Source organism: Schistocerca serialis, chromosome 10, assembly GCF_023864345.2.
Source record: "Schistocerca serialis cubense isolate TAMUIC-IGC-003099 chromosome 10, iqSchSeri2.2, whole genome shotgun sequence".
NCBI lineage: Eukaryota > Metazoa > Arthropoda > Insecta > Orthoptera > Acrididae > Schistocerca > Schistocerca serialis.
The window spans coordinates 206,643,555-206,657,500 of record NC_064647.1 but is presented as its reverse complement, the minus strand read 5'-3'; the positions used below and the strand labels follow the sequence as shown (position 1 = coordinate 206,657,500).

General features: G+C 44.4%; 1 protein-coding gene across 1 annotated transcript in view; it reads right to left on the bottom strand.

The window, feature by feature from the left end:
- The window catches only part of LOC126424695 (cytochrome P450 4C1-like), a 77,347-nt gene extending 65,619 nt beyond the window's left edge, over window positions 1–11,728 (bottom strand). The window contains exons 1-2 of the mRNA XM_050087421.1: window positions 11,529–11,728; window positions 5,844–6,054 (exon numbers count right to left, since the gene is read on the bottom strand). Coding sequence (XP_049943378.1) covers window positions 5,844–6,054; window positions 11,529–11,728 — 411 coding nt within the window. The remainder of the gene's footprint in view (window positions 1–5,843; window positions 6,055–11,528) is intronic.
- Between the last annotated feature and the right edge of the window lie 2,218 nt (window positions 11,729–13,946).

Below are 13,946 nucleotides of genomic sequence, written 5' to 3'. Positions count from 1 at the left end.
GATCATTTAGTAATCGCGAAAGCGTTACGGAGATGATAGATAAACTCCAGTGGAAGACTCTGCAGGAGAGAAGCTCAGTAGCTCGTTACGGGAACTTGTTGAAGTTTCGAGAAGATACCTTCACCGAGGAGTCAAGCAGTATATTGCTCCCTCCTACGTACATCTCGCGAAAAGACCATGAGGATAAAATCAGAGAGATTAGAGCCCACACAGAGGTATACCGACAATCCTTCTTTCCACGAACAATACGAGACTGGAATAGAAGGGAGAACCGATAGACGTACTCAAGGTACCCTCCACCACACACCGCCAGGTTGTTTGCGGAGTATTGATGTAGATGTAGATGTAGAAGTAGGACACGGAAATATTAGGAAATAGAAAAATATGCCTGATGTTCTCTGATTTAAAATATACTGCTATAATGAATAGCTCAGTAGGCAATTCATTGAAGAGGAATGAACTTTTCTAAAAGAGGCAACCACAGAACATGGAAAGAAAGAACTTCAGTACACGGAAAGTAACTGCGAAGAAAGCATGGGTAACAGAAAAACTACTTCAGTTGATCGACAAAGGAAGGAAGTAAGAAAATGTTTAAGGAAATTCAGGAATACATCAATACAAGTCACTTAGGAACGAAATAAACAGAAAGTGAAAAATGTGAGGAAATCGAAAAGGAAATGATTGTTCGAAGAACTGACTTAGCAAACAGAAAAGTCAGAACAACCTTCATTAAAATTAAAAGCAAGGCTAGCAACTGTAAGAGTGCATTGGGATTCCGCTGTTAAATGCAAAGGGAAGAGCGGAGTGGTGGAAAGAGGCTTCTGTGAGGGGAAGAAAATCTCTGATGACGTGATGGACGAAGAAACAGGAGTCGATAGGGCATGCTGCTGACAAAAATAATATACAGAAGAGCGGAAACTAAAATAAAATTCTAGATTTGTTAGATGATCATCATTTTGGGTTTAGGAAAGGTAAAGGCGCCAGAGTGGCAGTTCTGACGTTGCAGTTGACAATGGAAGCAAGACTGAAGAAAAATCAAGACACGTTTCTAGGATCTGTCGACCTGGAAAAAGCGTTTATCAATGTCAAATGGTGCAAGATGTACAAAATTCTGAGAAAAATATGAGTAAACTAAAGGGAAAGGCGGCTAGTATACAATATATACAAGAACGAAGAGGGAACAGCAAGACTGGAATACCACGAAAGAAGTGCTTGGATTAAAAAAACTGTAAGACAGGAATTTAACCTTTCATCCCTACTGTTCAGTCTATATGTGGAAGAAGCAATGACGGTATTATAACATAGGTTCAAGATGTGGATTAAAATTCAAAGTGAAAGGATGTCAGTGATAAGATTCGCTGATGACACTGCTATCTTGAGTTTAAGGGAAGAAGAATTATATGATCTGCTGAATGGAATGAACATTCTAATTAGTACAGCATAAGGACCGAGAGTAAACCGAAGAAAAATGAAGGTAACAATAAGTAGAACTTAACATCAGAATTGAGAACCATGGGGTAGACGAAGTTAACAAATTCTGGTCCTTAGGCAGGAAAATAATACATGATGAATGTAGCAAGGAGAACATCAAATGCAGACTAGCACTGGCAAGAAGGCAATTCGTGGCCAAGAGAAATCCGCCAGTATCAAACACAGGCATTAATATGAGGAATACATTTCTGAGAATTTACGTTTGGAGCGCAGTATTATATGGTAGTGGAACATGGACTGTGGGAAAACAGGAACAGAATGGAAGAATCTGAAATGTGATACCACAGAAGAATGTTGAATATTAGGTGGAGTGATATGGCAAGGAATGAGAAGAATCAACCCAGAATAGGAGAGGAAAGGAATATGTGGAAAACATTGACAAGAAGAAGGGACAGAATGATAAGACATGTGTTAAGACCTCAGGGAATAACTTTCATGGTACCAGAGGCAGCAGAGACTAAAAATCTCTAGAGGAAGACAGAGACTGGAATACATCTGCCAAATAACTGAGGACATCAGTTGCGCCGGCCGTTGTGGCCGAGCGGTTCTAGGTGCTTCAGTCAGGAACCGCTCGATTGCTACGGCCGCAGTTTCGAATCCTGCCTCGGGCATGGATGTGTGTGATATCCTTAGGTTAGTTAGATTTATGTAGTTCTAAGTTCTAGGGGACTGATGACCTCAGATGTTAAGTCCCATAGTGCTCAAAGCCATTTGAACCATTTTGGCCGGCCGGTGTGTCCGAGCGGTTCTAGGCGCTTCCGTCTGGAACCGCGCGACCGCTACGGTCGCAGGTTAGAATCCTGCCTCGGGCATGGATGTGTGTGATATCCTTAGGTTAGCTAGATTTAAGTAGTTCTAAGTTCTAGGGGACTGATGACCTCAGATGTTAAGTCCCATAGTACTCAGAGCCATTTTTTTGAACCATTTTGAACATCAGTTGCAATTGCTGCTTTGAGATGAAGAGGCTGTACCTCTTTAAATTTCCCAGTGACTCTGATGTTTGGATGGCGAAGTAATCATGTCGCTTCATTTTGCCACGGTAGGCGTCTTGTCAACAAGATGTTGGTTGGAAGTATTAACAAGATGTGTTGTTGACAGTGTGGGTGAGTAGCCCGGAGGTCGTTTCTGTAAGCTGACATCGTGCAGTAATACCCTGGTCAGCAGAGAGTGGTCACATTCACACAACAGAGAATAATAATAACAGGAATAATGTTAACCCTGCAACAGTACGAAATAGAAACAATGAAAACTACAATGTACGAGAGGCGTTCAGCAAACAATTCTCAAACCGAGCGGTCTAGGGCGCTGCAGTCATGGACTGTGCGGTTGGTCCCGGCGGAGGTTCGAGTCCTATCTCGGGCATAGGTGTGTGTGTTTGTCCTTAGGATAATTTAGGTTAAGTAGTGTGTAAGCTTAGGGACTGATGACCTTACCAGTTAAGTCCCATAAGATTCCACACACATTTGAACATTTTGAAGCAATTCTCAGCCAATTTCAGTTGAATAAGTACGGAATTTGTTGTGGGACATCGTGGATAGTCCCGCCTCAGCTCCTATACTTTCATGGGTTTCCCATAGGTGGCGGCGCTCTATGTGGTCTTCAAAATGGCGTCCTCGACGCAGGTGCGTTCCAAGTAGAGTGTTTCTTTTGGCGGAAGACTACAGCGTCGCAGATAGACATGAACGCTTGCAGAATGTCTACAGAGATCTGGCAGTGAACAAAAGCACGGTGGGTCGTTGGGCGAGGCGCCTGGTCCCGCAGACCTATCCGACCTCACGCGTGCCGGCCAGCCGCACGCATTTGTGATTCCTGCAATGGTCGAACGTGCGGACACTCTCATGTGAGGTGACCGGCGGCCTAGAATCAAATACCTCGCAGCTCAGCAGGATGTCTCTGTAGGTAATGCTGACACACTCGTCCACCAGATGGGATACTCAAAGGTGTGAGGTCACTGGGTTCCTCAGTGCCTAACAGAACACCATTAATAGAAACGAAGGACCACCTGAGCGGAACTACTTGGGCGTTGTGGGGCTAATGGTGACAGCTTTTGTCGAGCATCGTCAGAGACGACGAAAAATGGGTTTATCACTTCGAGCCGGAAACAAAACGGCAATCTGTGGAGTGGCGCCACACTACCTCTCCTCTGAAGAAAAAGTCTAAAGCCGCACCCACAGCTGGTAAAGCCATGGCGACAGTCTTCAGGGACTCTGAAAGGGTTCTCCCTCATGGTGCAACCATAAACTCTGAAATGCATTGTGCTACACTCAGGAGATCGAAAAAAAAAAAAAAACTTCAGCGTGTTTGTCACCACAAAAATGCAAACGAACTTTTCCATGACAAGGCGAGGTTTCACACATGTGTGCACACCCGAGAAAAGCTCACAAACTTCTTCAGACTCTTTTTCCTCATTCACCATACAGCCTGAAGCTCCACCGATTTCCGTCTGTTTGGCCCAGTGCTCAGGAAGCAGTACGTGGATGGTGGGGAGGTTAGTGAAGCAGTAAGACGTTGGTTTCGGCGTCGGTCACTACAGTGGTACAATTCGGGCGTACGGTGCATCCCACTAAAGTGGCGTAAGGCTATCGCTTTGAACCGAGACTATGTTTGAAAACAGCATATTGGAACCAAAAGAGTGGGGAATACACTACTGGCCATTAAAATTGCTACACCAGGAAGATATGCAGATGATAAACGGGTATTCATTGGACAAATATTTTATACTAGAACTTACATGTGATTCATTTTCACGTAATCTGGGTGCATAGATCCTGAGATATCAGTACCCAGAACAACCACCTCTGGCCGAAATAACGGCCTTGATACGCCTGGGCATTGAGTCAAACAGAGCTTGGATGGCGTGTACAGGTACAGCTGCCCATGCAGCTTCAACACGATACCACAGTTCAAGAGTAGTGACTGGCATGTTGTGACGAGCCAGTTGCGCGACCAACATTGACCAGACGTTTTCAGTTGGTGAGATATCTAGAGAATGTGCTGACCAGGACAGCAGTCGAACACTTTCTGTATCCAGAAAGACCCGTACAGGACCTGCCACATGCGGTCGTGCATTATCCTGTTGAAATGTTGGGTTTCGCAGGGATCGAATGAAGGGTAGAGCCACGGGTCGTAACACATCTGAAATGTAACGTCCAGTGTTCAAAGTGCTGTCTATGCGAACAAGAGGTGACCGAGATTTGTAGCCAATGGCACGCCATACCATCACGCCGGGTGATTCGCCAGTATGGCGATGACGAATACACGCTTCCAATGTGCGTTCACCGTGATGTCGCCAAGCACGGATGCGACCATGATGATACTGTAAACAGAACTTGGATCCATCCGAAAAAATGACGTTTTGCCATTCGTGCATCCAGGTTCATCGTTGAGTACACCATCGCAGGCGCTCCTGTCTTTGATGCAGCGTCAAGGTTAACCACAGCCCTGGTGTCCGAGCTGATAGTCCATGCTGCTGCAAACGTCGTCGAACTGTTCGTGCAGGTGGTTGTTGTCTTGCAAACGTTCACATCTGTTGACTCAGGGATCGAGACGTGGCTGCACGATCCGTTACAGCCTTGCGGATATGATGCCTGTCATCTCGACTGCCAGTGATACGAGGCCGTTGGGATCCAGCACGGCGTTCCGTATTACCCTCCTGAACCCACCGATTCCATATTCTGCTAACAGTCATTGGTTTTCGACCAACGCGAGCAGCAATGTCGCGATACGATAAACCGCTGTCGTGATAGGCTACAATCCGACCTTTATCAAAGTCGGAAACGTGATGGTACGCGTTTCTCCTCGTTACACGAGGCATTACAACAACGTTTCACCAGGAAACGCCAGTCAACTGCTGTTTGTGTATGAGAAATCGGTTGGACAATGTCAGCACGTTGTAGGTGCCGCCACCGGCGCCAACCTTGTGTGAATGCTCTGAAAAGCTAATCATTTGCGTATCACAGCATCTTCTTCCTGTCGGTTAAATTTCACGTCTGTAGCACGTCATCTTCGTGGTGTAGCAATTTTAATGGCCAGTAGTGTAATATGATGTATTGGAATTCTGAATAAAACCAACCTGCTATCAGAAAAAAAAATGTACTGCATTATTTACTGAACGCCCCTCATACAATGGATGATCCAACTGGATGACAGCAAGCAGCCAGAAACTGGAGGACAAAGCAAGTGGGATGCTTAACAACTTGGGAACCCCAGATGGTTGCTGCGACTGTTGAGCCAGTCCTGCGGGATTTTCTGAATGCGTACTATTCTTTCCTTTGAGCCTTTCTCCACCACTTGCTTCATAGTTTCCAATGCTAAAGTAATTTTGAAGAGACTGTAGGTGTAGAGGTGCTGACCTGCAGGTGGAAAGTGGGCGAAATGATCTTGCGGTGAGCCCGCCACTGGTCGCCTCTCTTGCTCAAGAGTCCGTCGCCAATGAAGACGCTGACCATGTTGTGCAGGTAGGGGGAGTCGCGGGTGCGGTCGACTATCTTAGTGGAGCCGAGCAGCAGCTTGGCATCGCGGGGTTCTGCGACGACCACGTACAGGATGGGGCCCACGTAGATACTGCACACCAGACACACATCACCAGCACTGGAGGGGGCTCCCCACGGTTAGTTCGTCTAGTGTAGTTTCCTTAAGAGGGCACTGTGGTTGTGGATTTATCATCCTTTTTCAAAGTCTTTGCATGGAACATCTAGAACTGATTGGTCACGCCATTGGAAACAACTTATGTTAGAGACAAAATTTTGGCTGTCACATCCCAGCGACGTTAGGTGTCCATCTGTATTGGTTACGCCCCTGGGAGGCGCCAAGGTGTAGGTATTCGGCTGCACCCATATGCTATGTTTGTTGCCTACAAACCAATCATTGCTCTACGTGAAAGAATCTGAGCCGATCAAAATAAAAGTTTGTGATTCCCTTCTAAAAATCTTTCTGCACTTAGGGACGCTCGTTCTTAGGGTTAACTTCTCATGGTCGGTGTTCACAGTCATGTAGTCAGTCGTTTACAGTAGAAATTATTTATTTCACGATTCCACTTACAAGTGCTACTGTGAAAGATTTTGCTTCTCTACATGTCAGACTTAAAAATCATACTCAGTAATTACGTAGGTTCTCATCAGCATTGGACTGCTGTCCAAATGACACAGTGGAAGCAAACCCTGTAAATTTATGTCCAGATTTTTTTAAAAATTTTAGTAATTTTACAATTATGTCCACAGAGTTTTGTAAATTACAAAATTTATCGTGCACCAGGTTATGGAAATTGACAGATTTTAAAGCAAGTTCTACATAGGCGCACTACTGCAAGTGAACATAATACGAATAATTTTTAGCTTCTGTTTCAATAACTATTTTGCAATAATTTTACAAAAGGTGCATATGGATTCTTTTATCGACACATAACTGGAAAACATGCTGTAATTGAAATACATAAACAATTTTAGTAAGGAGCACATGAATACACTAGCTACAGCTGTTGGGGCCTATTGCCAATCTACTGGCCAGAACTGGTCACCACCTGTCAGTCTAGGAGTGCCCTGGCTGCAATGAAATACATAGTAGGCTGCGCTATGGCACACGAGCATTCGGTGAATTACACTGTGTACTGTAGTTTTAGCCTCGACTTGCCGATGCATCTTTCATCTTGTCCTTCACATACCTGTCAATATTTCAGGAAGAGTACTTGTACAGCTGGTATGGGAGACATGTAATAACCTTTTATCGAGATCTGATGATGGTAACCATGCTTACCGAAGCCGTAATCGACGATAAAGGCTGTTTACTAGGGATCTTGGCTAATAAATTCACTTTCTCTCAAGTAACTGTTTCAATTATTAAGCACCTTTTAAATTCCTGGAAAGCGTTAAGAAATGTTGCCCCTAGCAGAATTTATTCCCCATGACGTGATCAAATGATGCAAAGATTCAGAACCACCTCGTATATGACAATTCCCCACAGAGAGACTGAATGACACCTTGTTGTGTTGCAGGCAACGTAACGCAGTAAGTCTACAGGGTGTCCCAGAAATGTTAAGACAAACTTCGAGAGGTTGTATAGAGTGTCGTGAACAACGAATGGAGGATAGGAAGCTGTGTCCAGAAACGTCATCCAACGACTCCGTGGAGCGTCAACGTTATAGGCACTGGTGCCTGCTCTAGGTCACCCCTTCGGCAGCAAACGTGACTGTACGCTGACGGACTGTAGGTGGAACATCTTGCAGTGTCGTTTGTTATTCAGTGATCGTGACTGATTGCCACGATCCGCAGTGGAGAAGATGGAGCTAGTGCAGTGTAAACATGTCTCGTCTCCTGTGAATGCCATGCTCTGTTGCCTCGGTGGATGACGATTTTGGACATGGGTTTCCATCTGCAGTTTATTTTTCCCCTGAGATTTTAGAAGGGTCCATCGAGACAATAGAGCATCACTTTCATAGGAGGCAACGTCTGTCTAAGCTGCACTGTCGATCGTGCAGTCAGTCGTGAACATTGCGAGACGTTCCATCTTTGGTCTGTCAGTGTACACAATCACGTTTGCTGGCGAAGGTGTGGCCTATTTGCAGGTGCCAGCGCCTATTGCTTTGACGCTCCACAGCGTCATTGGATAACGTTTCCGGGTTCCTACCCTCGATTTGTTACTCAAGATATATGCTCTACAGCACCTCGAAGTCTGTCGCAACATTTCTGGAACGACCCTTAGTAGCAGAGCAGAGACTAATGCAGAACCATTCTACAGACGATATGTGCCACAGATAGGGAAATATGTAAAGAGTGTAACGCTAAGTACATATAAAAGTGTTTTGAGGAGATAGAAAAACTTTCACATGTGGCAGAAATCTCACAGGTGATACGTTTTTCCCTAAGGAGTCTGTGAATGCTTTGGCGCTCGCGATTTTCAAACTGCTGCGTGATGAATAATGGTTTTTATAGAAGTTTACAGGCTACTATGGATTTCTTTTTGTGGAGGGAAATATAATCTCTGTATCAGAAGGAGTGCTGATTTTGTATGAGTACAATGTGCCACACCCCAAGTGAAAATACATGATCGTTATCATCAAACTTCACCCTGTGATTTACAATCAATTTTCTGCACCAAAATATTCGCCAATGTTGCAATATGTTTGGAGTAAGTCAGGTTATGACATTAACAACACTCATATTATTGTATGAAAATATAATTACTGTGGTTTCTGATATTGGACTGCTTGAATGCGAAAGTGATTTTGAATACACAGGGTGTTTCAAAAATGACCGGTATATTTGAAATGGCAATAAAAACTAAACGAGCAGCGATAGAAAGACACCGTTTGTTGCAATATGCTTGGGAGAACAGTACATTTTCAGGCAGACAAACTTTCGAAATTACAGTAGTTACAATTTTCAACAACAGATGGCGCTGCAAGTGATGTGAAAGATATAGAAGACAACGCAGTCTGTGGGTGCGCCGTTCTGTACGTCGTCTTTCTGCTGTAAGCGTGTGCTGTTCACAACGTGCAAGTGTGCTGTAGACAACATGGTTTATTCCTTAGAACAGAGGATTTTTCTGGTGTTGGAATTCCACCACCTAGAACACAGTGTTGTTGCAACAAGATGAAGTTTTCAACGGAGGTTTAATGTAACCAAAGGACCGAAAAGCGATACAATAAAGGATCTGTTTGAAAAATTTCAATGGACTGGGAAAGTGACGGATGAACGTGCTGGATAGGTAGGGCGACCGCGTACGGCAACGACAGAGGGCAACGCGCAGCTAGTGCAGCAGGTGATCCAACAGCGGCATCGGGTTTCCGTTCGCCGTGTTGCAGCTGAGGTCCAAATGACGCCAACGTCCACGTATCGTCTCATGCGCCAGAGTTTACACCTCTATCCATACAAAATTCAAACGCGGCAACCCCTCAGCGCTGCTACCATTGCTGCACGAGAGACATTCGCTAACGATATAGTGCACAGGATTGATGACGGCGATATGCATGTGGGCTGCATTTGGTTTACTGACGAAGCTTATTTTTACCTGGACGGCTTCGTCAATAAACAGAACTGGCGCATATGGGGAACCGAAAAGCCCCATGTTGCAGTCCCATCGTCCCTGCATCCTCAAAAAGTACTGGTCTGGGCCGCCATTTCTTCCAAAGGAATCATTGGCCCATTTTTCAGATCCGAAACGATTACTGCATCACGCTATCTGGACATTCTTCGTGAATTTGTGGCGGTACAAACTGCCTTAGACGACACTGCGAACACCTCGTGGTTTATGCAAGATGGTGCCCGGCCACATCGCACGGCCGACGTCTTTAATTTCCTGAATGAATATTTCGGTGATCGTGTGATTGCTTTGGGCTATCCGAAACATACAGGAGGCGGCGTGGATTGGCCTCCCTATTCGCCACACATGAACCCCTGTGACTTCTTTCTGTGGGGACACTTGAAAGACCAGGTGTACCGCCAGAATCCAGAAACAATTGAACAGCTGAAGCAGTATATCTCATCTGCATGTGAAGCCATTCCGCCAGACACGTTGTCAAAGGTTTCGGGTATTTTCATTCAGAGACTACGCCATATTATTGCTACGCATGGTGGATATGTGGAAAATATCGTACTATAGAGTTTCCCAGACCGCAGCGCCATCTGTTGTTGAAAATTGTAACTACTGTAATTTCTAAAGTTTGTCTGCCTGAAAATGTACTGTTGTCCCAAGCATATTGCAACAAACGGTGTATTTCTATCGCTGCTCGTTTAGTTTTTATTGCCGTTTCAAATATACCGGTCATTTTTGAAACACCCTGTAAAAACCTGTCTTTAGGGAGGTGTGCACATTGTTTTGTTCCACTTTCTTTTAACCACTTCAATGAAGCCCCCATCTGCACTATGAGAACTAATATGAGCACTATCAGGTGTGTGGGATGCTTATGTTTGGCAATGTTATAAATACTTAAAGCAGAGGGGTTTTTGGCACTGTTGACTGAAAATGTAATTATACACTGGCGTTGTGATACTGGTATGTTGTTACTTTGTTCTCTCTATTAAAATGGCACTTACCGTAGAATGCAAGGTTTTGCATCGAAAAGACACAGACACAGTTGTTTTTATGATCGAGTGTTATTCTAAGCATGGTTTCGTGCTGTTCCGACCGTTTGAGACCAAAATTGTTCCTTGTAAGTGGGGTACAGAGAACAAGATGGCAACTGTGGAGTACATACTGATTACCTGTTTCATTTTTAATCGTGGTAAAATACTGGACTACGATTGGGAACTCTAAATATTTCTATCTTGGCATATAAATTCTCTGACTGGTCTATTCCCAAGAAGGTGGGGGGAGGAGGGAATTGGGGGGGGGGGATGCGGGGCATGATGACCTCATGCATATGCCACTGTGCCTTGCTTGTAGGTGAGCCAGTGGTGCAAGTATATTTTTATTGAAAGTCACTACTGCTTTCTCAATAGTGTCATCATAGGATGTTAGCTGATTTTGAATCTGCTCTTTCTGACCAAAATCTGGATTGATCCTTTATTTGGAAACATATACAGTATGTATAATGTGGGCTAATCTTTTAAGACACCAAGTTTTTCTTTCCTCAGTTCTATAAGCCACAATTAAGTACATGACAATTCCAGCGATATCAGTGCCCTCCAAGGTTTTACTTGTAGGTACGACATTCTCAAAGTCATTTAACACATTATCTGCGAAACAACTGGACAAAATGTTATTTTTGAAGTACTTAGAAAAAGGCTAGAAACTTTAGGGGGCTATTAACAAATTTTTTAATCATCTGTTATGAAATTTAATTTCACAAGTTCCAGTTTTTTTAAGAACTGCAACCTGAAATGAAAACAAAAAATTGCTTGATTTAATGCCTCATTATTCAGTTTAAAACGTGAAGCCAATAGAGAGCATCTAGTCTAACATTTTTGTCAGAGGTAAGTATCGATATTTCTAGGTCTCCTTAGTGTTTGTTCGATACTTTTGTGATATTTTTCTTATGATAGTAATCGTGAGTAAAAGTATTTATACTCTCGATTCGGTACTGTGTTCCCATATGTGCTTACCAGAAAGTGGACCCGTGAACGGCATGCATGCGACAGAGTGTGCGGAAGCTGGTCCTGGGGTTCCCCAGCTGCATGAGGTTCCCCAACAGAGGGACTGGGGGATCCCCCGGCGCGTCGCACCGCGGCCGCCGCAGCCACGCCCACCACAGCCCGGCCACCAGGGCTGCCAACAGCTGCAGAAGCCACCACAGCACCGCCATCCTCACGGGGAAACAGACACCTGCCCACTGAGCGCTCTCCGCCGCTTATGTACACGGCGGCTGGCAGGATACCTCCACGGCTTCACAGGGCGTTGTTATGAGTCCCCCTGTTTTCTGCTTTCCTGAAATCACCTCACGTCCCTAACAGACAAGAGATAAGGCTTCCAGAATCGCCCGGGCCACTAACGCCAGGCGACGAAACGTTTTTGTTTGTTTAACGGTGTGTTATGAAGTGTTCAGTCGAGCTGTTGATTCCGTTTTTATCCACAATGTTTTGACTACCGACCCTGGCCGCGTTCTTCAGGTGCTGAGGCTTAAGTCGTTACTCCAACCAGACTGCGGAGTGCCGCTGGTGTCTCACCACCTTTCAGTAGCGTCTTTTCTCTTGTTGTCTGCATTTTCTATGATCCATCTTCCACTTACGTATAAAACTATACTCCAGACTAAATACTTTTGGGAAACTACTTCCTAACACCTACTTTTGAATTAGATGATAGTATATTCATCGTTTCATTTGTAAGAAAACAGTTTTCCAGTTGGCAGTCTGCATTTTATATTCTCCATTGTTTCTATCTTTAGTTATTTTGCTCCAGATAGTCGTCTTTTAAACCTGGACTCTGATCTCTGAATGTAATCCCCACCTCACCACCTGATCTGATTCGCCTACATTCCTTTACTATACTTTCCTTTTGTTGATATTCATTTTATAAGCTGTTTTGAGGACTATCAATTCTGATCAACTGATTTGCCGAGTCCGTTGGGAGTCTCTAACACAATTACCGTGTCATTAGCAAACCTCAAGAGTTTTTACTGCTTCTCTCTGACACTTAATCCCATTTCAAAATTTGTCCTTGGATTCCTTTACAGCATGCTCAACGCACAAATTTAATAACGTGGGGGATAGGCTAAAATTCTGTCTCACGCCCTTCCGTTTTATGTTATTCGGCTGTTATAACTGCAGCCTGGTTTCTGTAAAGTTGCATATAACCTTTCGCTCCCTGCATTTTATACCTTATTTCATCCCAGTGGGTTTGCTGTAGACAATTAGACCGAAGTGAAATTGGTAGTAGCTTTACTGAGAGAATATGTCATGTGATGCAAAGGAAAGCAATGGAATATTTGAACTAGATGAACGAGAGGACGTATTAGGAGGACTAATGTAAATTTACGTGGTTCATGATCAAATTCAGGCAGAAATCATGCATCTACATTGTTTGCACACTATCACAGGAAGGGATCAGTTGTTGTGTTTGAGCTTGGGCAATAAACATCACACTATTGCAAAAACATTTTTTTCGTGGCAGAGTGAAGACTGGAATTAATAAAATGACTGTTATACATGGTCAAGCCACATCAATATGATCACCATCTATGTTCGATGTCAACGTGCAGTGACCACTCCCAGACGACAGGTGGCAGCACTGACGGTGGAGGCTATACAAAAATTTCTGGGAGACGCGGAAAAACGGTGCAGTCGTTGTCGTAATGCAGAAATGGAGCGATTTGTCTGATGACCAAATGGGCATAACCATTGGTTTTCAGGCCAAGGGTGCAAGAATATCTGAATTGGCTAAGTTTGTAAACTGTTCACATGACACTGTGATTAAAGTATACCATGCATGGTAAAATGGTGCTACCCAATAGTGGTGCCGAGGCAACAGTGGTTAACCACGCACCATAGATGATCAGTGGCTGCAGAGATGTGTACAGGCGAATAGGTATCCAACGGTGTCTCCTCAACAAGCGTTCAGCAAATGTTGGTGCGTATGGATCACCGCATCTGATGCGTGGTTCATGCACCCATGCTGACTGCTGTTCATCAACACTGGAATTTGCACAGAAATAATGCAACTGGACGTCCACTAAGTGACGACAGATTATCTTTTCAGATGAATGACGCTTTATGCTACATCGCCGGATGCCCGTTGACGTGTACGGCCCTACAACAATGGTCGGAAGGGTCCAGGCCCGAGAAGGGAGTGTTATGGTCTGATGAATATTTTCGTGGCATTCCCGGGGTGATCTCATCATTCTGGAAGGCAAAATGGATCAAAACAAGCAATCATGTATTTTTTGGGATCGTACTACCCAAACACGCAGTTCGTTTATCCTCGGCACGATGGCATCTACCACCAAGACAATGCAGTCTGTTCCACAGTTTGCATTGTATGTGAGTGGTTCGAAGTGCACCAGGGTGAGTTTAACTTACTCCTGTGGC